Source organism: Tachysurus fulvidraco, chromosome 12 (genome assembly GCF_022655615.1).
Source record: "Tachysurus fulvidraco isolate hzauxx_2018 chromosome 12, HZAU_PFXX_2.0, whole genome shotgun sequence".
Classification (NCBI taxonomy): Eukaryota; Metazoa; Chordata; class Actinopteri; order Siluriformes; family Bagridae; genus Tachysurus; species Tachysurus fulvidraco.
In genome coordinates, this window is record NC_062529.1 from 2,431,931 (window position 1) to 2,456,873 (window position 24,943).

Genomic DNA, 24,943 nt, shown 5'->3' on the forward strand with positions numbered 1-24,943 from the left:
TTTGCATTCATCACCTGCCATAAGAAGTTCTAGAAAATAGCACCAGATAGGGATTTTTTTTTCCTCTTATACAGTATGAGCTGCCCTGAATAGTAAAAACAGAATTAAACTATTAGAATAAACACACATTGATCTCCCAGACCAGACATCCTGAACTACAAGAATAAACACAGTTTGAGTTATCGAACTGAACAGTCTTAACTGCCAGAATAAAATTTTCAAGACTAAACACAGAATTACCTACCGGAATAGACCCGTTCTGAAAACCCAGAACAAAACCTAGCATGTTTAGCCTGGTACTTTTTAGCCTGGTATTTCAGGCTGTGTTTAGGCTTATAGACCAGACTTTAGTCTGGTAGGTGTTTTTTTTTGAAAGTCTAGACTATATTTAGCCTGGTAGGATTTAGTCTGGTAGGTGTTTTTCTGATTGTCTAGACTGTGTTTAGTCTGGTAGGTGTTTTTCTGATTGTCTAGACTGTGTTTAGTCTGGTAGGTGTTTTTCTGATAGTCTAGACTGTGTTTAGTCTGGTAGGTGTTTTTCTGATGGTTTAGACTACTGTATGTTCAGTCTGGTAGGTGTTATTCTGAGTGTACAAGCTGTGTTTAGTCTGGTAGGTGCTTTTCTGATGGTTTAGACTATGTTCAGTCTGGTAGGATTTACTCTGGTAGGTGTTATTCTGAAAGTACAGGCTGTGTTTAATCTGGTAGGTGTTATTCTGAAAGTACAGGTTGTGTTTAGTCTGGTAGGTTTTAGTCTGTTAGTGCAGACTGTGTTTAAATTAAATTCAAATTCAAATTCAGATTCATTTTTATTGTATAGCGCTTTTAACAATACAATATTGTCTCACAGCAGCTTTACAGAAGTATGGAAACAGAAGAGATAAAAAAATATATATGTAATAATAATAATAATAATAATAATAATAATAATAATAATAATAATAATAATAATAATAATAATAATAATAAGCAAAATATGGATGAAAATAAATAAATGAATATATACAATTATTTATAGCATGTTTAGTCTGGTAGGTGTTATTCTGAGTGTACAGGCTGTGTTTAGTCTGGTACTGTAGGTGTTATTCTGAGTGTACAGGCTGTGTTTAGTCTGGTACTGTAGGTGTTATTCTGAGTGTACAGGCTGTGTTTAGTCTGGTACTGTAGGTGTTATTCTGAGTGTACAGGCTGTGTTTAGTCTGGTACTGTAGGTGTTATTCTGAGTGTACAGGCTGTGTTTAGTCTGGTAAGTTTTAGTCTGTTAGTCCAGACCGTGTTTAAATCAAATTCAAATTCAATTTATTTGAATAGCACTTTTAACAATTCCCATTGTCTCACAGCAGCTTCACAGAAGTATGGAAACAGAAGAGAGAGAGAAAAAAATAAATAAATATGTCATCTTATAATAAAAATAAAATTATCTTATAATAATAAGGAAAATAAGGACAAATATACTGTGTTAAATCTGTTTTTCCAGCCTGGTACTCTTTAGCCAGTCCAGACTGTGTTTAGTCTCGTAGGTTTTATTCTGGATAGTTAAGCAGGCTAACAGACTAAACAGATATTTCTGCTGCTTGCTGTTATAGTGTATTTATTTCCAACACACAGTACATATACTGTGTCTGCCATACTGTGTCATCGGCCTTATGATTAACGTCCAGAATTACAAAAATGAATACACTCGCTGATGTATTATGCGTCCCTACTTCCTGTCAGCAAGTACACTTCGGACTAAGCGAGGAATGATGGGTGGGAGAGCTTGAAAATGTAACAATAACAACATGCTATAAATAATACACTCCTTGCTTGTGGACTGAAAACTTTCGGTACAGCGAGAGCAATTTTCTTCCGGTGACCCTGGGTTTAAACTGCTCTTAAAAACACTCAGCAGAGACGGGCCACTGCTTGAAATATGAAAGTGATAATGTGAGGCTTACCCTTCGGTAGAAACAGCCAATCACAATGCCTTGTCGATAAACATGCTAGTCGTTAATGGAAAAATCCCTGGTCTCTTTTCAGATTCTGATGGTTATTAGAAAAAACGTTGATGCTGACTACCGACCTGGAAACAGAATATTTCTTTTGTTGTTTTATTATTGCTTTAGAAAGCCACAGCAGTCTGAATTCACTACAATGTCTTTGGTGTGGCCTTCGGTTAAAAGCCTGCACTGCTCTGTACGGCAACAAGGCAAAAAAAAAAAAAACATCTTGGAGAATGCAAAAACACTTGGCGGTGGCAGAATTTAAACTTTCCTGTGATGAGAAATTGGCTGTGAGGTAAAACGTGACATTTTTTTTTTTATCAGAGCAGCAGGCTGCATATGCATTAAAGATCATAGCGGCGAGCTCAGATGTAGCTGTCAGTTTGCTGCTGTGGGCGCCGAACGTTGGAACAGGACGGCTAATCCGATTGAGGAGATTGCACAGACGCATTCCTCAACATTTCATTTTTGGCTGAAGATCACGTAGCGCCTGCGCTCGGCGGCGGCAAGCAAATTCTTCTCTGTCGTGTAGCTTTCAATGTTTTCCACTAGAACACATGAAAGGTCAGCTTAGTATCATGATTAGACGGTAAGCTACGCCTGTAAAACGTCCACAAGTGTAAGTCTGAAACTGACATCGAGTACCGAGTATGAGTAGATTAAGGAAGGAGTTAGGACAGGAATTAAATTGACGGATCCGTCCCTGGATCAGACGAGGCATGCTCAATTTCTCATGTTTGCTTCGTTAATTTTGAAGCAGAGCTCCAAGGCAAATGTGGCTAACAAGTGCAAGAAGCTAACAGCCATTGATTTAGCTTATTCAGCAAACAGAATGACTAAAATCATCACACAAATTGTACAGTATTTTACAAAAAAAAAAAAAAAAAAAAAAAACCATTTTCTAAACATTTCCTAACATTTTCCTAAAACATGGAGGGGGGGGAAGAAAAAAAAAACAACAAGCTTCATCCTGAATCACTTTCATCAAAGGAATGAATCATTTCTTGATTTCTTTATTTGATTCCTTTTTCTTAGTTAAATATTTTTATGCCTTATGACACATTTATTTCATTCCAATTAAATAATGCATGTTTTTATTTATTTTTTATTTATTTATTTTCATTTTTTAGTTTTAGATTTTTGTGCTTGACTATGATTTTTCCAACACAAGATTATTTTATTTTAAAATGTTTATTTTATTTTTTTAACAGTGCACTTTTTCCATACGGATCACAAAATCGCACGAAGGATTGTATTTGTTTTCTCACTTAAATCCACACTGGACTAATCTCGTTCTAAAGTCCGATCGTGTCGCAAAGCTTCCTGGATCTTCTCTCTGCTGTCATTATACTGCCTGCTTTTGTGCAAAGATATGAAATAAATTTGCCAAAAGCGTATACATTCTAATTATCCTAATTATAAAAACTGCAGCGTGTCTCTCTACCACCTCCCTCGCTTTTTGCCTCTCTCTCTCTCTCTCTCTCTCTCTCTCTCTCTCTCTCTCTCTCTCTCTCTCTCTCTCTCTCTCTCTTTATATTTCAGTCACACTTCCTCCTGCTTTAATTCTTCTGAGGCCCTTTGAGGCTGCATTGCCTCAATCAATTCCCATCATTTAGATTAATCCTCAGCTTTCTTAATTCACTATAGTCTTGGGATAAAATGGATTTAGGAGCATCATTGGTTCACTGAAATGGTTCATTTCAGCTTTATGACCCATTAAAGCCTGGGCAGTGGGTGAATGCAGCCAAATGCACATAGTGTTCAATTATAAATGAGGAGAAAAAAAAAGACATTATACATTGTCATTGAAGAATTGTTGAATTCTTGAATCTGGCTTCAAGTTGACGGGTCACAGGTCGTCCGTATATTAGCGCACATGTACATGTTATGGTTTCTATAGTAACGGCACTTATTCGATATTTATGGGAGTCTAAAGTGTCAGTGCTTCGTAAATTTTCCTTAAATAGTTACTTCATAACATGAAAACATTAAGAATGAAGCCAAAGTAAATAGAAAACAAACCAAAAGAATCATTTTAGCGCTGATTCTTTGTAAAACTCGATCAAGCCGGAAAGCAATTTTTTTTTTTTTTTTAGCAGTGATTCAATTTAAGTCCAGTTCAATGTGTGAAACCAAACCATTTCATATACCCACTGAACCAAAAGAATCAAATGACCTTTGATTCAATGTAAAACCAACCAAAACTAAATCAAATTACAAGTGAATCAAAAGAATCAAATGATCTTTGTTTCAGGGTTAACCAAACAAAACAAGAAAAAACAAAAGATTAATTTTAGTTTTGATTCAGTGTGAAACCGAATTCAATCAAACAGCAGCTGAAAGAAAGGAATCAACCGGACATCGATTCAGTATGAAACCAAAACAAATAGCAAACAAAGCAAAGGAATCAATTTACTTTTCAATTATTGTGAAACCAAACATCAAAATAACAAAAAGGAACCAATTTAGTTCTGAATCAGTGTGAAACCAAAGAACAAAATGATAATAATAATAAAAAAAAGAAATAAAGGAATCAATGTATTTTTTTATTCAGTGTAAAACTCAAGCAAATAAGCAAACAAAGCAAAGGAATCAATTTATCTTTGATTTAGTGTGAAATCAAACTAGCAACCGAAAGAAAAGAATCAATTTCACTTTGATTCATTCTGTAACCAATCTAAACCAAATAAACCAAATAGACAAAAGGAGTCAATTTCGCTCTGATTCAGTATGAACCAAAACAAATAAACAAATCAAAGGAATCAATTTAGCTCTGAATTAGAATCACTAATAGGTGTGAAAGCGCCTGATGCAAATCATTTAACAGGTCAGTTTCCATTGGCTATGTATCTCAACCCCGAGCTTCAAATTCTTTGAGAAGAACAGCATCTCTGGTGACTGGAGCATGTGAATGTTTTCACACATCCGAATTTGCATATAGTATAGTCTATGAGAATCCCATTACAGCTTTATCAAATATTCCTCTTAAAATATCCCCCAAATGACTTTATTATGGAATTTACAATTAAGCCTATATTGGCTTGAGGGGGCGGGTGAGAGCATTATCGTGATTCACTCGTGATTTGATCTGTTAAATGACTTGTCAGACATTGTGTTGTAGATTTCTTATTAGCTGCGAGCGCTGATGAGTGTTCAACAGGAACAAGGGAAAGAGGATTGAATAGACAGATAGAGAGAGAGAGAGAGAGAGAGAGAGAGAGAGAGAGAGAGAGTCCACACATATACGCTGAGGAGGATTCAGGAGATCGAAGGGGAAATGAAGCGTCAGTGATTCTCTCGTGTGGCTGCTGCTTAACGTGATCGGCGGAAAAAGTGATTTGTAGCAAAAAAAAAAAAAAAGAAGAAAGATAAAAGGCTGATCAGTCCGGAATAGATGACTTCTGTGTAAATTTGTTGAGCGTGTTGTACCAAAACGGTGCATCAGATTTATTTAATTATGTTTAAGTGTGTAATCGATTTCACGTTTCAACAATTTAAAGATAAACTCAACTGCTTCCACGACATATGCTGCGTGTCGACTTACCTCCGAAATCTTAAAATTAATTAATTAATTAAATAAATAAATAAAAACGAACCAACCATGGACACCTTCATGTTGTCTTTTGTTGGAGACAAGCGAGTTAGCTAACTGGTATCTGATAACTGGTATCATTTCTTTCTGTGAAGAACGATACCAGTCGATATTTGATTTGACGAGTTGATGGAGAACATCCTGAGTTCCTGAGCAGGAACCGCATTAAGAACTTCTGTTTGTTTCATCCTAGTCTGAGGTTACGCATTACGACATCTTTCTATCTTTAGCATTTAGCAGAAGCTTGTACCTGAAGAAATTTACAATCAAAACAGTTACAAGTTTACAGACCAATGGAGATGATTTCAACTTCTTCAGTACCAGTTTGAGTCATTTGTTTATTTCGTTCAGGTTCTTCAACCATGTTATTCTGGGCAGGTTCGTGGTGGAACGACGCTGAGTGAGATCCTTGGATGAGATACACTTGAAATCAACCATCATGCTTTTTAGAGGTCGGAAGAAACCGGAGAACAAAAAAAAATTCAAACTAACCGAACTGAAGATCCTTGAGATGTGAATTCTGATACCAGTGCAGTTTTAATACTGTTTTTATAAACTAATAACATTTTTTAAAAAAATAACTAAAAATAATAAAAATGAATGATAATAAATAATAATTTAAAAAAATAAGAATTTTCTTGCTAATTTGAAATTCTTGACATTCTACCCATTAAGCTGTACATATGAAGCGATGCAAAATATGCCACATTTATATATATATATATATATATATATATATATATATATATATATATATATATATATATATATATTATCATTTTAAACATTTTTGATTAATTGATCGTTCTGAAATGAGGAAAGAACCAAAAAATGTGACGCTGCCCTTGAAGGACGGAGGCCTTCACAGAACTTCTGAGGTCATGTGCGTCTTTGTAAGGCTTTCTTTGCTAATCCTTGAAAAGAAAAAAAAAGACATAAAAAAAAAAAAAAAATATAACATCAGCGTCACCAATAAAGATGTCCCAATACCTGACATTAAACATTCATGACTTGAATATAAAACTTCCGTTTGGGTGGGAATTTGCACCGAAGGCTCTCCATGCCTAATATTTCTCATATAGCAACATGTAATTATCGATGAGGCTCTTAATCAGACTTGATATCTTTTTTTTTTCCTGTCTAACTTAATTCTACTGCCAATACAGTGCATCAGCCGAATTTCGTTTGGCTGCTCGGCTCATTCTTTAGCAATTAAACATGCATCAGCAAGTCATTACAGATAGCTGCTTGTACAGAAGGCTTGCTCGGGGATCGCAGCGAAGCTCCACATCATCAAATTTATCCAGACAAATGTGTCAGATTGGAGTCTAATGAATATCTTTTTTTTTCTTTTAAATACCAGGTTGAATGAGTCGTCTCACTAAAGCACACCTTAACGACAGCACCACCACCAACAATCCAGCTTGTATTATTTGCATATCAACATTTATTGTAATCAGTGTGACCCGTAATTGTGAACATTTTACTTTTCCCCCTAACGAAAGTGATGCGTCGGCGCTTTAGTGTTTTACCCTGTGTATGTACTAGGGAGTGTCGAGGCTTGTCGCTTGTCGTGACCAAAGCGGTAGCTGATTATATTGTATATACAGTACAGGTGCATACCACTTTAGCTTTTAGTTCCTTGCTAGGCTGTGTACAGGGTTTATTAGCAAATCATGCTAATTATATTAGCTAGTCCCATTCGCTGGGAATTCCAGCTAACAATCTTTGGTACTTCCTTTAAGCTTCACAAAAAAAAAACAGTTCGTAAAAGCACAGTTACAGTACACTACAGTTGAAAAAAAAACAACCTCAGTTTCAGTCGTACTTTGGTGGTGTGGGTTTTTTATTTTTTATTTTTTGCTTTGTTGAAATTTGTGTATGATGTATGTAGAAAATATTCAGTGTCTTTATTCTGGTTAGTTTTTTTTTTCCGTTTTACTCAAACAGATCACCTTCCAAGGCTTCAACTGTTCATGCTAATGCCTCTTAGATCGCTGACTGGCTGAGCTTCTAGCTTTAAGCTCTGATTCCTAAATATCGTCTTGCAATCATACTACGATGCATTATGAAGTGAAGTGAAGTGACATACGGCTAAGTATGGTGAGCCATACCCATAATTTGTTCTCTGCATTTGACCCATCCAAAGTGCACACACACATAGCAGTGAACACACACACACACACACACTGTGAACACACACCCGGAGCAGTGGGCAGCCATTTATGCTGCGGCGCCCGGGGAGCAGTTGCGGGGTTCGGTGCCTTGTTCAAAGGCACCTCAGTCGTGGCCGGCTCGAGACTCGAACCCACAACCTTAGATTTATGAGTCAGACTCTCTAACCATTAGGCCACGACTTGCCCATCATAACACCACAGCGCTGATGAATTCTCCATTCTGATTGGTCTAAAAAAAATGGATTAAGACCAATTATGGTTCCCAGTGCGATTGCAGTTTCTATAGCGACGGATATGTGCTTACTCTTAGATTGCTTAGTGGACCTTTCTATAAACTATCTATAACTATAAACAGATAAAACTTTTTTGAAGCTAACAGTAAACCCTAAATGTTGTCCCTTTTGTGGCTTTTTGTGACGTTTTCTCAACTGTCTCAACCTTTTTTGTCGTCCGAGCGGCACAACATCTACACACAATCACAGAACACATCACATAATCATAATATTTAACGTGTCTCTGCATGTCTCTGCTACGTCTCTGTGAGAAACTTTGTCCTTTATGTGCCCTTAATGAATATTCATTACTAGCTGTAGGTATTCTATACCATACGAATCTTAAATTTACCCCCTAGAGAGCCGGTTGCTGTTCCCGGCTGATTATCCAATCAGCAATCAGGGAACGGATGCAAGAAAAATAAAGTCTGTATGTTTTTTCTTGTATGTTTAGATGTAGACCCTCCGAATCGTCCGAACAACCCGAGCACACCTTACCTTCTGCTATACCTAGCAGCCGACTTGTCATCTCGGAGCTGCTTTATTTATGATTTATTTATCATCTTGCCAACAATCCAAGCTCGACTCGCACGGCGACTGTAATATATTCATAATACGTTACGAGACGTTCTATTTATGCCAAGCCGGGCACATGTTCCAATTTCCGTGTGAAAAGCAGGAGGTGTTTGTGAAATTCTAGCTCATTAAATATTGATCAACTTTTTTAGCTTCAGCCAGTCCAAATGATCTCCCAGTGGGATTAGACAGGAATATATTTATATTTATATATTTATATGTATATAATCCTGACCTTTCCTTGTTGTTTTTATTTAGTATTTTATTTTCAAATAGAGAACTGGGACTTGCTCCTGGTTTTGAATTGCTCTCAAATCCAGTCCATTTTTCATAATTCCGAAGAACAGGGAACGATCGATACTTGGCTGTGTACAGACTCGACAGCTGGACAGCGCTGGAGTTACACTGTAGAGCTAGACGCATCAGATGGAAGCGTGGGCAGATGGATATATACACACTCTCTCACACATACACACACACACACACATACATACAGTACACACACACGAACACTACTGTTCTCAAAGGTAGACTTCCAGAACAAAACAAAACACATCAGTGCTAGCTTCACTGTCGCAGGTTAGTACACCTAGCCTATGACTAATTAACAGCCTTGACATTTATCGATGCCTTGACCTGCAAACTCGGAGCGCCTCTTTTGAGTCACGGCTTCAGAGAATGACGGGGGTCGACGGCGTCGGACTTAACGATCCACATCACGCCATTTAGCGGATAAATGTTGAGTCTTTTGATGTTGAACAAGACGGAAGCCGGGCTGTATTTCTCACTCTCTCCTAACGGCATGCTTTACAGTGCGTATATTCAATTTACCGCAGCTTCTGTTTCTTTCACCCAAGGCGAAGCACAGATCCATTGTGACACAGATTTCACGTCTTACCCTGCCACGGCCCTCCAGCAGTTTGAAATGAATACCCCAGCCTCCCACATGCATCCATCTGCCACATAGCTTTATAAACCTGTGGCCTGAAAACGCACAGTCGACGGAAAGTTAACTCACTCTGTAGCACTTTCTACGAAACCCCTATCCATAAATCATTCTAATGCTAAATAATATAACTATTTAAAAAAAAAAATCTAACAACTCTAATAATGTCCCATAAAGTGTCACTGATTCCTCGATAACTTCTTATAATCATACTGCAATTCATTCTATCACAGCGATGTTGAATTCTCGATCCTGATCGGTCAGAATGTACGGATTTCAGTTTCTATAGCAACAGCTATAATTAAATACAAACAGATTATAAACATTATTATATAAAGATAAATAGGAGACTTCTATTTAAAATTTATGGAGTCTCCAGTTTATCAGTAAGATGACATTATTTTATAATGTGACTATAAACCGACCAAAAGTACAATTAATTTGTTAATGTTTTCAAACCACATTCGGATGTACTTTTGTATGTAATCTAAAATTGAGTGTTTATAAAGTGTTTATTACTGTATACTAAAGTTCACCTTCACTTTAGAATTATTCTCTAGTCATTTCTTATTAGTAACATTGTTCGAAACCCAACATGGCTTTATATCGATATACAGTATATCGATAGTAGCACTTTTGTTTATGAGCTCTATAAAGCATTGGTAGAGTGCATAAAGCCCTTAAAAGTCTTATAAGCCCTTGAAGTTATTATTGTGATAATGAGTTAATACAGCCTTCATAAAAATGGTAATTGGTCATACTTATACTGAGGAATCATTTTATCGATCATAGTCACTTTACACTTTACATAACACTTTAGATGTATATAATAACCTGGAGTGCAAATACATTTATAGCACATTATAATGCATTCATAAGCAATGTACACCTTAGCAAAATTATTTATGCAATACTTTTATAATAACCAGATTTCGTGGTTTAAAGTAATAGTGCATTCATAGCGCATTAATAAATTGTTACCAGAATGAATTTGAAGCTCAAATCATGTTTATAACATATTATAACACTTCACAAATGTAGGCCCAGTTTGCTAAGTGCATTACATTCAGTCACAGAGAAGATTTTTCCAGATATGATTACCTGATAAATAAAACAAACAAACAAACAAACAAACAAACAAATAAACCAGGTATTGGTATCGATGCTATAATGCGTTATGGGCACTGCTTCACTACTTTTAATGCATCCTGTTATCAATTGATAAAAATAAAATTAAATTAAAAGTCTAATGAATTTTCAAGTAAATAAAATCTGATTATGTACAACTCGTAATTAGTTTTAAATGGTTGTACAGTACACTATATAACTATCTGTGTAGGCCATATGTATAATGACACTTTAAAAACATTCATAGCATGTTCTACTGCATTTATAAGGCTTTATACACAAGTCATATACTGTATACAGATATACAAATCATTACTGTAGCATTGTTTAGGTTAAAATTATACTCAATTATTATTTATTTAAAAAAAACATAAGTAATGCTTAGAACACATTATATTACCATTATATCATGTTATAATGCATTATGTAAAGTGGAATTTGGCAATATAATGCTTTATAAACACTACTTATAATACATCAGATTAACGTTAGCCAATTTTAAATAGGTATAATGTTTAATGCATATTTAAAATTGAGTACACATTATAACCATGTGTATAATACCTTATGAAGGCATTATAATATGACATGAACTTATTCAGTGTATATTTTATTTATGACATTTGTTGTATGTTATGTTTTCTTTGGTATTAGTGTTAAAACGAGTCAAAAACACTACGTATAATGAATGTAAAGTGATTATAATCATTTTCTACAATTCATAACAAATAATAACAATGTAGTGCAAATGATCAAAACATTCACAACGGCTTATGGATGGATTCTAATGTCATGTTCACAGTTTATAAAAATATGACCTTCAAAGAAATTGGTGACTCATTCAATGAATGTTCGTCTCATTCCAAAATGCGTTAATAATACATTATGGATACATAAAAGGAATATGTTCTTGCTTGTTATAACACATTCATAATGCTTTATAAATGCATAATAACATAATATTGGATGATAACGTTTTACAAATTTCTAATCATTTCATGATTAATAAATATTTTAGTTGCTTTATCATTCTTTACAGGTTGCTATACGTTATAAAGGTAGCAACATACAATGTACTGTAACCACTTTATATAGGGAGTATAAAATTGTGACACATGTTATGAATATTAATGAGCAGGGAATTTCTTATTAGAGAGAGAAAAAAAAAGAAATTATTAGCCCAAGTATGATGGCGTATGATCGTCATAAGCTCCATAGAAAGTGTTAGTAACTATTTCTTTTGATTGATTATTAATTTCACTTCCTGAAACACATCTCGATGAGAAAAACAGAGACGCGGCGAATCCCATTAACCCGTGACTTTAGGGAATGGCGGTCTGGTTTGAAAATCTGTGACCAAATTGAAATTCCAGTATTAATTGATTGGAATAAATGGAGCTGCCGCTGCCCACTGTTCTGCAGGGTTTTGGTTGCGATTACAAGCGGCTGTTGTTCTGAACCCGGTGACTGAACTAATATAACCGAGCTGCACTTGAGCATCCCTCTGGTCTCTGGGGCACTCTGGAGAGAGCTGCGGAATTGAGATCCAGCAGCTCATTCTGAGATGACCACACAGCTGGAGGACCCAGATGTGCAGATTTAATAGCTAATTACTGTCTCCTCACAGACCCTGAGAGATTCGAGCGAAAAGGTCGCGCCGAGAAGGAGGGGGGGTGAATTGGCGGGATGCTGGTGGGTTTATTGCGTTATTTATTGTGTGCAAGTTATTAGCTGTGAAATGACACGACTCATACTTTGTGGAGCCAAACTAATAATGCAATTCTTCAAACGAGTGCAACAACAACAACAACAACCCAGTGCTGTCTGCCATAACATTTCTGGCAACTACTTCTGATTGTATTTTTTGTTTTGTTTTTATTCATTTGTTGTACTGTATGAGAAGGAATAGCCTAAACGTACATAATTACACTGATGATACAATGAAAGTCTGCGTTGAAATAAATAATAAAAAAAAAACACACAATTATCCAACCAACATGGTGATCTTGTACATAATAGAATCGTCTTGATGGATTCGTCGGAATTACCGAGACCGTGATAAAATGGCATCGTAAAACCTAATCTATAGACAGTAATGACATGGCGTGACAGCGTTATGAGCTGGTTTATCGTAACAGTCAAGAGGACGCACAAAACGAAGCAGTTCCTTAGAATGCTTGAAATATTTCTTCTAGTCAACATCGTGACAACGTTTATTGATATTCTTGGAAATAATGCATGGTTATATGCAAAGAAACAATACCTGGTCATATTTTGGATATTTATGTTTCACAAAGTTGTTTGCAGAGCAAGACAATTAGCATAAGAAGCCTTCAAAACCAGCCGAGCAATGAATCTTCCTGATCTGATGTATTCCAGTCTAATGCTTTACGACACAATTACCTGGCCAATTTAGTCCAAAAAAAAACAAACAAATAAATAAATAAAAAATACACAAAGCCGTTTGTGAACAAAGTTGCCTCCGGAAGCAGAATGATAATGGACAATTATCATCAGTCTTCCTTACAGAGAGCTGTACAGCTAAAATGTCAGACTGTGCTAATTCAAACTTTGCAGTTGTGGTTTTTCACAGTGGAATACATTTAATTTTTTTTCCCCCATTCATTAAATGTACACACGGTAAGTACGTCTTTCATCACCCGCCTCGTTTTTTTTTCTCCTTCGCTTAACAAATCAGGCAGGTACAATTTTTTTGGCAGGTAGAATTTTTTCGGTTTTTGCAGACCACTTAACCTGAACAGCTGAATCTGGAAGTCAGATTAATGAACAATGCTTGAAAAAAGGTGCTGATTAATGTAAGGAAAAGAAAGAAAGAAAGAAAGAAAGAAAGAAAGAAAGAAAGAAAGAAAGAAAGAAAGAAAGAAAGAAAGAAAAAAATGCCATATTGTGGTACAACTAAAGAACAAAGAAGTCAGACAAGCATAAATAATGTGAATCAGTTTCTCACGCATACTCACAATCAGGACCTTACTAACCATCATTTCCCCCCAAAATCTAGATAATCATCTATATATTTCTGGGCACTTTCTGTGATTTTTGTGCACAACAATGTAAACAATTATCTGCATACATACTCCAGTTTATGATACTCAGATGGATTCCTACAAGCGCAGTAGTAATACAACAGGAGGAACTAGTACATCATAAATTGTTTTTGCATTTTACTCGGAATACAAAAGAAGGCGATATCACTGATAAGAGTATAAATTACAGCATTTACAGTTCATCTTTGAAATATATACTGTACAGCGTATTTAAGTCGAAATTTTTAATACAAAGGATTAATACCTTCTCGAAAACCATCATGTATGGCAAGGGTTAGAAACTGGAACGCTATTCTTGCTGTAGCTTGTACTGTTGTTGGCCACTTCGCAGTCACTGTAGCCATGGCCTCCATTAGTAGTGTAAATGGGCTGAATTCGGTAGTCCCCTTTAAGGAGCTGTTGGTTGTTCAAAGAAACTATCTGAAAGCTAGTCTCGGTCATCTCCAGGATGGAGTTATCCTTTTTTGTGCCTGCCTCACAGTAATCGTCTTTCCTCCTCCCTCGGTTGTATTTCCATTTGGACGAGGACGACCGTCCCTTCTTGTGCATGTGCCAGCAGAATATGCTAAGCATCAGCACCAGGACGACAAGCACGGCCCCTCCGATCAGGCCAGCCAGCAGCAGAGATGAGCTGATGTCCTGTTGGCTTGCCTGCTCTGCCTTCTCGTCCAAGTCGTAGGAGGCCGGCTTGGTCATCACCTCTGAGCAAATCGTGTCTTCTCCTGTGTGATAATTGTTGAAAGCATCCAGAGGATCCACGCAAATTCGGTAGACGGATTTGGGATCCAGGTTGGTCAAGTGTATTCTCTGTTGCTCCCCTTCAACCATAGTCTCCTGCATAGGGTCGCCGATCAAACTGTAACCCATCTTGACCCAGGTCACCTTGTATGCTGTGACAGTGAAGGTAGATATCCAGTTCACCTGGACGCATGTGCTATTTAAGACGATGAAGGAAACACGGAGTGATTCCTGCACAGGATCCTCAGGGATCTCGGTCCTCGGTTCTTTATCTTCATGCTTGGTTGGCAGCGCAGGTGGCATGGGTGCAGAGCTGGGAGTATGGACATAGTTTGGGGTCGAGAAGCCTGTTTCAGTGGCTGACTCAGCAGTAGGCAAAGAGGGGTGTGTGGGCTGTTGTGTTGATCGTGGAACTATGGCTGTACTGCTGGGACACTGGATTATCTCCAAGTTTAGCTCTCTGATTACCATACCACGCACACTCTCAGGCTTCTGGCACATGAAGCCACGGACGTTGAGCGTGGCTGGCAAGGACTTTAACCACAATATGACCCATTTTATGTTGCAGTCACAGAGCCAAAGATTGTTTCGAACAGTGAGCTGTCTGAGGCTAAGGAGACCATCAAAGACTCCCTGTGTGAGAGACTGCAGCTGGTTGTTGGAAATATCCAGTCTTTCGAGGCGATGCAGGCCATGAAAGGCCGTCAAAGGGATCTCATTCATCAGATTATCCTGCAAGTTGAGCTTGACCAAACACTGGGTGGGCAGGTTAGGGGGAGGGACCGTCAAGGAATTGCGTGCCATAGACAGGGTTTTAAGGTTACCTAAACCCTGAAATGCTCCTGGTGCCAGGCCTTCATCTGTCATAAGGTTTCCATCCAGAAGGAGGAGCTCAAGCCCTGTCACATTCTCAAAGGCATCATCACTGATGAGAGCTATCCGGTTTTCATCCAAACGCAGCTCCTTGAGCTCTTCCGGGAGACCGATGGGCACACTGCTGAGATGGTTCTTGGTTAGAAAGAGAATTTTGAGACTGATGGCTTCCCTGAACGCCCCTTCCTCCACACCCACTGTGGAGATAGAGTTGTCATCCAGGTAGAGTTCTTCAAGGCGTAGGAGCTGGGCCAGTGCTCCACGTGAAACTGTCTGAATGTTGTTCTCCTGCAGATGGAGCACCCGCGTGTTTTTAGGCAGGTTGACTGGGAACTCGTCCAACTGGTTGCCGTAGAGATATACCGTCTCTACAGATGCAACGCTGTGCAGCTCTGCCGGAAATCCAGCATTGTTGATTTGGTTGTTGTGGAGGTAGAGGGTTTTGTAACCCTCACCTATCCCCAGAGGCACTGATGTTAGGCTCCTTTCATTGCAGTACACAAAGGTCCTGTCACAGCGGCACTCGTCTGGGCACGTCGTAGCCCAGGAGAACTGCATGTGAAGGCCTAGTAGGATCGGTATCCATGGTCTAATAAAGATCATCACATCCTTATTCCGTATTCGTATCTGTATCTCCATTTTTGGTTGGGGAGAAAACACAAACAGCTCAGAGGGACAGCGAGTGTAAAGCAATTAAAAAAAAAAAAGTAAATAAAATAAATTCCACCAAGTTTTTAACGGCTCTTGAAGCTTGCCACGGCAGAGCTATGCTGGAGAAAAGTGGGTAATCCTCCTGTAATTGGCTCTCCTAAGCCCTCCCAACACAAGACCAATGGTCTCATTAGCCTGTGTGACGCCCTTGCTTGCCTCCATCCATGCTTGGGTTGAGAGTGATAGCCAAACTCATCACATTTTCAGTCGGAGGCCAGGGAAGGCCGATTTAAATATGTGGACCAAAACAGCACGTTTGGCAGTTTTATCAGTGACAAGCTCCTCTCTGGTCACAGCCGGCCACTCTCTGAATGACACAGCTTCGCTCGCATGGGGCATTTGGGTCCATTTCCCTGTATTAACACAAAATAGATGAGTGTTCTCTTCAGCAACATTACGATAGTGATTTATTAGCTTGCTGAAGTGTAAAAAAAAAAATCAGAGAATTTTTAACAATTCATCAGGATTAAAATACAATAAATAATACAATTAGTGTTAGTTGGGTTTTTTTTTTTTTTAAGAATGCTTTACAAAATGGCCAAATGGAAACGCACAGCCAGTGAAGGTTTACAGGGAACCGTTGGCTTTTCATGAAGGCAAAGGAAAACAGAATAATAAGATCTTTGCACAGCAAGTCATCAGTATATTCTCCAAATGAGGAGAGGACACTCTGTTACACTCCTTGCTTTTGGACTTGTAAAGGGCACCAAGGTGGTTAATCTGTCAAATGCCACATTGACAGACAGGTCTGTGTTCCGACGCTTGGGCAGTAAGCTCACTCTCTGTGGTAATGATTCCCAGCCTCGAGGACAGTAAGACCGCTTCCTTTAAATCAATGTGTTGGGCGTCCTGTTAAAAAGGCTGGAAGCACAGATGTACCTCTGTTTCAGCACAAGCACAGCTTTACTGTCAATAAACACTGGCAGCTATTTAAATCATTACACAGGCTACATCCTTCAAGTAACAGAGCAAAGAAAAAAAAAGGAGCGGATTTGACAGAAACTGCTTCAGTTGGAATACTAAAAAAGGTGGCATGTTAAAAACACAACCTAATTACGTTTAATCACTTACTCAATCATACTGTTTTAATGACTAGCAAAACAAATTTTGCTTAACTATTTTTGTCAATTACTGAATAGTTACAGTAATTACTGCTTGCTCTTTTTTTTCTGATATAAATGCTAGACATCTAATATATTTTTGCTCTGGATTGATCCGAATGCATCAATCATACTAGTCACTATTTATATAACATACAGCATTTTAATATTTGGTGATTTTTCTCCATTTTGACCATCTTATTTCTTGGGGAATGGGGGAAAAAACCTCAATAATAACCAATTCCATGACTCTATATATCCATATATAAATCATATTTATCATATAGGAGGAAATTTTATGCTGAATAAAAGTGTTGCATATTAAATGCATGCACATAAACGCTTACTGACGTACATATATATATATATATATATATATATATATATATATATATATATATATATATATATATATATATATATATACACATATATCACATTTGTACTTAGTGTGTTATCTTATGCAATAACATGCATGCATAATGATGATTGAATTCGTTGCCCTCTAATATATACATCTATTTTCTACAAATATTCTAAAATGTCTAGATCAGATTTTTATTGTGAATTCTGGTTGCTCTGTATCTCAAACAGAAACTCCCTGCAGCCTATAAGAGGAGTTAAACCCCTTCACTTAAGCATGGATCCAAAATACAGGCAATCTACACAAATAAGACAAATAAATAGAGATGATAGAGTTGCAGTGTAGATATCAGACATCTCAAAGCCATTAAAGATGCAACGCCACAGCTTTAACTGACAAGGGACCAAATTGCCAGATTGCTGCTTTAATCCTCACCAAGTGTTTAGAATGAAATGACATCAATAAAATGCAAACTCAATGCTTATGGAGGTGCAAGAAGTTGTTTTAAGCCTCATTTCCAGCTTGCACCAAGGATTGGTATAATTCATGCAATTAAAATTCTATTTGACAGAAATGATTTAAATGTTGTTACCTGCACGAATGTTGGATTTTAAACCTGTCCTATAGCTCCAGGGTGTTTTCTCTGCAAATATGGATCCCGTGAATGAAATAAACATACACGCTCGCGCACATGCATACATAGATCTATAGCCACGCGCGCACATACGCACAAATAAACAGAGCGGGTTTTTCATCCAGTGCAATGTTTTAAAATGAGGTTAGGATGAAGAATTCCGTGCGCATGTCGTGTCGGGAGTTCTAAGATCTCGTTGTGGAACTCTGGGAATAAAATCCAGAAGTGGATTTATTTAGATCTGGTGTTAAGTCTTTAGTCTTGGCGCGTGCAGAGCGCAGTGCGCGCGCTCCTGAGATTGCTCGGCTTCGGAAACCGTGCATCGTTTAGTTTTATCCACGGTCTGGATGGAACAAGAACAACAAAAAAAGTCATCAGTAAAGGTGATGTCGCTCTCCGGGATGGTGGAACTCCTTTGGTGTAAAGCTCGGCGTTTGCAGCGGCAGCATAGTGCCGAAATGTTCCTGCGCGCGCGCATGTGAGTGTCTGTCTGTGTGTGTGTGTGTGTGTGTGTGTGTGTGTGTGTGTGTGTGTGTGTGTGTGTGTGTGTGTGTGTGTGTGTGTGTGTGTGTGTGTGTGTGTGTGTACGTCCTGCTGCTACGGGTGATTCGATTAGGACTCGGCTCTTTTTGGGTCGACTCTTCAAAACGAATCAATTCGCCAGACGAGTTCATTCAGGAGGAAATGATGCAATTCAGAGCCCAAATAAGTTTTAATATGCAGAAGACAGAATAATAATAACAACAAGTCAGACAGTTTAGGAAAAAGGTTTTGTGTATAAAATAAAAACACACTGGAAAGGGTATATCGGTGCCGAATCATCGCCTCATATCGAGTTCCTCACAGATGTCCAATGTAACCTTTTCACCACTAGTGGCGCTGTTGAGCAGTGTAGAATTGCATAGACTGGACCAGGCTAAAAGTAATAATAATAATAATAATAATAATAATAATAATAATAAAAAGAATAGGGTGAAGCAGGGATTTGTAGCATGGGAAAAAAATACATCAATAAAAACAAACATACAGCCACTCGTTTTTTTTTTTGACGTCATGCTAAAATGTCAAAAGATACGACGTATTCACAAGAGAAGAGAAACAATAACGTGAACGTATATACCGACCGACAGTGCGGAAGTAACGGAAATGTGAATCAACAAAATATGGCGTTCAGCCACGTCACTAAAATAAAGGTCAGCCGTGTTGCCAGTAGTTACCTAGTAGAGTCAGTATTATGTTGTTTGCACACTGACTGATTTCTTTGTTTGTCCATCCTGATTTAATTTCAGTTTTGCACGAATACACATTTTTTGGGGGGTATTTGTGTTAAGTTTATATAATCCTCTCCTCTAAAGACATCTTGTAGAATTGTCTTTTTGATGTTTCGGGCTGAGGAAGAAAAGATAATATCCTCTACGATTAAATTAGATGTCCCCAGTGTGTACCTACATTACATTTCTGCAGCTCTTTCTTCATGAGTGAATATGACTATGAGGTTTGAATGGAGGATGTGCTAGGTCGTGCCAGATTCTATAAACTCGTATAATACTGTATGTTGTTTATATAAGGCTGGATCTGAACGTTGGGACTGGGATCGGCGGCAACAAGAAAGTCATACTGTATATAGAAAGACTAGAGCACAGGTAAAAGGTCAGGTAGGAAGTCAGAAGATGTACTGTATTGCTGCTTTTGGGAGGTCATAGCTGGGAATTTCTTGTTTTTTTATCCGAAAAAGAAAATGCCCTCACGAAACTGGCTAAATCCCACTTCTATGCATAGACGTTTACACTATAATCAAGTATACACTAAAATCACTCACTCGCTCATTTTCTACCGCTTTATCCGAACTACCTCGGGTCACGGGGTAAATCAAGTAAATCAATCTACACTAAAATCAATCAACATAAATTCACTTGTTCATCATTTTGAGGATTACTTATCAGTTTGAAGTCTACAGTGTTTTTATTCCTTTATTTTTACTGATCGCCTGCTCAGTGTTATGCTGGTGTAAAAGGAAAATTATATATATATATATATATTTGGTGATATACATGAGTTTGAGAAACTATAATGACAAGACTGCCTTTATTTATTTATTTTTTAATTAATTAAGAGTTTAAATCCAAATAATTTGGACGAGGAAAAAAAAATGTTTATATCCTACAGCTTGTTTTCATGACGCGCCTCTCATATCATTTAATTACAGCATCCATCCTCACACATACATATTTTATTAGATGTACACAGTCCCTACATGTCTTGGGTTTCCTGCCACACCTCATCTCCTGGTGCCATTATGAATTTTTTATATATTCGGTCCTTGTGCCATTGCGAGTATTAATTGATTCAAACTCAGAAATTAACAACAGCAGCAAAAAAAAAAAAAAAAAAGATAATACAGATAATAAATTAGAACTCTGTTGCATTTTTATTATTATGTCATACATCATAGACTAATATCACACATTCGGTATCTATAGAAAGTTTGGTTACTGTCTGAGGCTGGGAAGTGCTGAATCAAATGAATCATAATCATTTGAGCTAGTTTGTTCAGAAGAATCGATTCAGGAATCCGAGTCGCTCGAAATGCCAGCCATGATGTGCTCTGAAGTCTCTAGTGCCCTGCTACACATGATTAAAGAATCGAAAAGAGAGCATTTTCTCCACCTCCTCTAACACCAGATAGTATAAAACAGGACATCTCACTGAATCACAGAATCCGAATCCTGAATCATTAGGCTATATTTAATCTACACGGTCAGTCTTTTACGTATCTATAGATGATTATTTCAGTACAAAATGCTGGTTTTCCTTTTGGTAATGAATCTGTGACAGACAGGAGTCTTTGTCTTCCCTTCTGTCGTTCAATCTCTCCCAAACCAATCTCTCCCAAATCAAGCGTGCAATAAATGATTCACATGCTATTCCTTTCCCAATCCCACTTCAGAATGATGCAAAATTTAATTCTACCACCATAAAAGAAAAGTCTCTGTTCTAATATGTTCTGAAAATGTGTCTCTGTAGAACCAGTTCAGAGAATCTGATTGCAAATAGAAAAGAAAAAAAAAAAAAAAAAGGAAATAAATTTTCAAGATCATCTCAAAAACACTGCGTCTTCCGGATAAGCAATTTGGGCACAGAAGACGTTACGGTACGGTTAAAAAAAAAAAATGCTCTCACGTCCACGGTTGTTTTGAGAGCACCAGAGCCCGAGCTGGCACCCTCCCACATACCGAGATGAAACACTCACATAATGAAGGGTTCGGCTTCATCCATATGCTTCCATGATTTATTCAAATGCTACTCTGCCACGTATCAAAGCAAATCGAAAGGCATGCTACGACACTGAAAAAGTGGCCTTGTTTTTGTATCAGAACCGCACAGCTTGGGCGCCTTCTGTAATCGGAAGGAGAATCGAGATACGAGATTTTAAAAGTAAATAAATAAATAAATAAATAAATAAGTGGATAACCAACCAAATTTACCCTGCTGCTGTTAGAACACAGCTTTGGTTCAGCAGAACCCACCTCTGCTCTGGACCACAAAGACCAAAGAAATCACCATTACACAGCACACAGATCTTTGATTAACTATTAAACTTATTCACTTTGATTCAGCCCCTCGTCTGCTTGCATGCTGCAAAACATTAGAGAAAAAGAACGCTGTATTTGTGTTTCGTTAATGTTCAAACATGCCTTGACTTTCTTCTCCGTTGGGGGATCCATGCTGTCATCTTAAGCATCGTTCCAGAACTTTGTGAACTTGAGTGAAGTTCATTCGATCACTGTGAGTCTGGAGCCCAATCTCTTGGGATCCAGGGCAAAAAACTAAATAAATAATAATAATAATAAAAAATTATTATAAATAAATAAATAAATAAATAAATGAAATAAGAGATAAAGATGTTTAGAAGTCTAAGAATAAGTGATAAGATGAAAAAAACACGTTGTGTCTGGAGTAACGGTTCATTCACAGTGCCATCGACTGTACTGTAGTTCTGTGAGCATCAGATTTAGAAAATGTAAATTAGGTAAATATATTATAGAAATCTTTAGAAATAAATATAAAATGTCACTGCTGAACAAAGTACTGCACTACATATACACACACACACACAATAAATAAATTAATATACACACAGATAAGCTGCCATCATTTACACTTTTGCAATTAAAAATAAAGTTAATAAGTTAATTAATAAATAAATAAATAAATAAATAAATAAATAAATAAATAAATAAAGTAGTAAGTCATATTAGCAGCCCAACCGTTAACCTAAGAAACTAATTGCTGCTACAGCTGCTGCACATTCTGTTGATTTAAGATCTCTCATTAGCCCACAAAAAAATGAAACGATGAAAAAAAAAGAAGCAAAGGAAAAAAGTAATCATTAATTTTTCCCCCCAATTTAATGAGCAAGAAATAAAAATAAAGACTACATAAACTGACCCTAAACTAGAATAACAATAAATAGATAGATAGATAGATAGATAGATAGATAGATAGATAGATAGATAGATAGATAGATAGATAGATAGATAGATAGATAGATAAAAAAATACTTACTTAAGCAATACCCAACATTTCACACTGGGGAAATAACTAGGTGAATGAACCCCAGAGCTGATTGAAGGTAAACAGGAATCAGGTGCAGTCAGTAATCAGGTAAGTAAGAGGGATGTAATGTCTGGAATGGATTATGGAATGGAGTTAGTGTGTGTGTTTTTTTTTATAGAAGTATTAGCAATGAAAGCTGTCAAAGTGCTTATTATGGCACTTTAATTTAGAATAATCTGAAGATATTCCAAAAAAAAAACTCCCCCTCAAAGTGAACATTTGCATGGATCATTCAAGTTCAAGTTCAAGTTCAAGTTTTTCTTTATTGTCAACTCTTTCACATGTACAGTATATACACAAAAAAGAATCGAAAATGTATTTCTCTCAGTCCCAAGGTGCAAAATATGGCATCATGTAAGGAAATGTTCAAACGTGGTCTACATACTGTATCAACAGGCTTTATGACATGCAGCTAAAGCCGTGGAGCGACGTGACCTAAATGTAGAAGTAAAATTCGAATATTTTATATTATAAACAAAATTAGAAAGTCCGTTTGAAATAAATTTCCAATAACTAATCTGTTCTAATACAATTATTTATAAAAAAAAAACTGACATAAAATGAAATTCATCTTTTAAAAAAATCAGATTGTGTAATTCCAGGCATAGAAATTCACAAATTCGTCTACTTTAATGAAATCATAGCTTTGTTTCTGTTGTCAATCAGCCACAAAACAAGATCCTGTCCCTATTATCGCTTGCATTATTTCTTTGTTTTCTTCTCCTAGTTTAAAAAAAACAGAAACACCTCTTTCCTATACACTGGGTGGAAAAAATTCTGAAGAGTTCTGAAACTCTTTCCAAAAATGAGAAAAATCTGTTTACAGAAAACTTCACCGAATCGACGATTACGCGTGTTTTTTGTCCCTTTCCTTGGAGCGTGAACCTTCCGATTTCTATGCTATCACAAATTTAATCAACACTTTCTGACCGATTAGAATCGAGAATCATTACCGAATGCAGTTTATACCACAACAAAAATTGAACGCTTGGATCCGATTGGTCAGAAGATGTGAGTTATGATTTTACAGGTAGTTCCGGATGTACAGTAACATGTAGCACAGATAAATATTAAGAGGATCGTTCTAATACAGTACGTTATCGTTTCTATAGTAACAGCTCTTAATCGTGTTTTAACAAAGTAATTTGTTCAATCGCTGAAAGATTTTGTTAGGTGACATTTATGTAAGGTGTCAGACTTTTCTTTTTAGTTATTTTCCTTTAGATTTCTCGGTAAAATGAAAGACTGTGCTTGTGTTTGTGTGTGAAAGAGAGAGAGAGAGAGAGAGAGAGAGAGAGAGAGAGAGAGAGAGAGAGAGAGAGAGAGAGAGAGAGAGAGATTGTTGAGAGAATAACTGCTTATCATAGCATAAATAAGAGCAGGTTCAAACTTGAATTCGACCACCAATAACACAAATCCCTCCACTCCATCCCCCACTCCACGGATAGGCATACATTATTTATCACAGCATCGTGAGGAAAATCGAAACAAAACAAAAAAAAAAGAGGAAACAAGACAACTGAGAGAGCGAGATTAAAAACAAACAAAAAACTAACAAAAAAAACAGAAAACAAAACAACTGTGAAAGCGAGACTAAAAAACTAAGCAAAATAAATAAATAAATAAATAAATAAAACAACTCAGAGCAAGATTAAAAACAAAACAAAAAACTAAACCAAAAAACACCAAAAAAAAAACAACTGTGAGACCGAGATTAAAAACAAACAAACAAATAAACAAAAAGACACCAAACAAAACAACTGTGAAAGTGAGATTAAAAACAAACAAACAAATAAACAAAAAGACACCAAACAAAACAACTGTGAAAGTGAGATTTAAAACAAACAAACAAATAAACAAAAAAACACCAAACAAAACAACTGCGAGAGCGAGATTAAAAACAAACAAACAAATAAACAAAAAGACACCAAACAAAACAACTGTAAAAGCGAGATTTAAAACAAACAAACAAATAAACAAAAAGACACCAAACAAAACAACTGTGAGAGCGAGATTTAAAACAAACAAACAAATAAACAAAAAAACACCAAACAAAACAACTGTGAGAGCGAGATTAAAAACAAACAAATAAACAAAAAGACACTAAACAAAACAACTGTGAGAGCGAGATTAAAAACAAACAAATAAACAAAAAGACACCAAACAAA

The 24,943-nt window shown here is 36.8% G+C and overlaps 1 protein-coding gene across 1 annotated transcript; it reads right to left on the reverse strand.

The window, feature by feature from the left end:
* Nucleotides 1–12,858: 12,858 nt before the first annotated feature.
* si:dkey-87k14.1 (leucine-rich repeat transmembrane protein FLRT2) lies at nucleotides 12,859–18,660 on the reverse strand. The gene is made up of 2 exons (XM_027159693.2): nucleotides 18,117–18,660; nucleotides 12,859–16,413 (listed from the first exon to the last, which is right to left on the reverse strand). Exon 2 carries the CDS (start codon nucleotides 15,986–15,988, stop codon nucleotides 13,997–13,999), a length of 1,992 nt encoding a protein of 663 aa, XP_027015494.1. The 5' UTR covers nucleotides 15,989–16,413; nucleotides 18,117–18,660; the 3' UTR covers nucleotides 12,859–13,996.
* Between the last annotated feature and the right edge of the window lie 6,283 nt (nucleotides 18,661–24,943).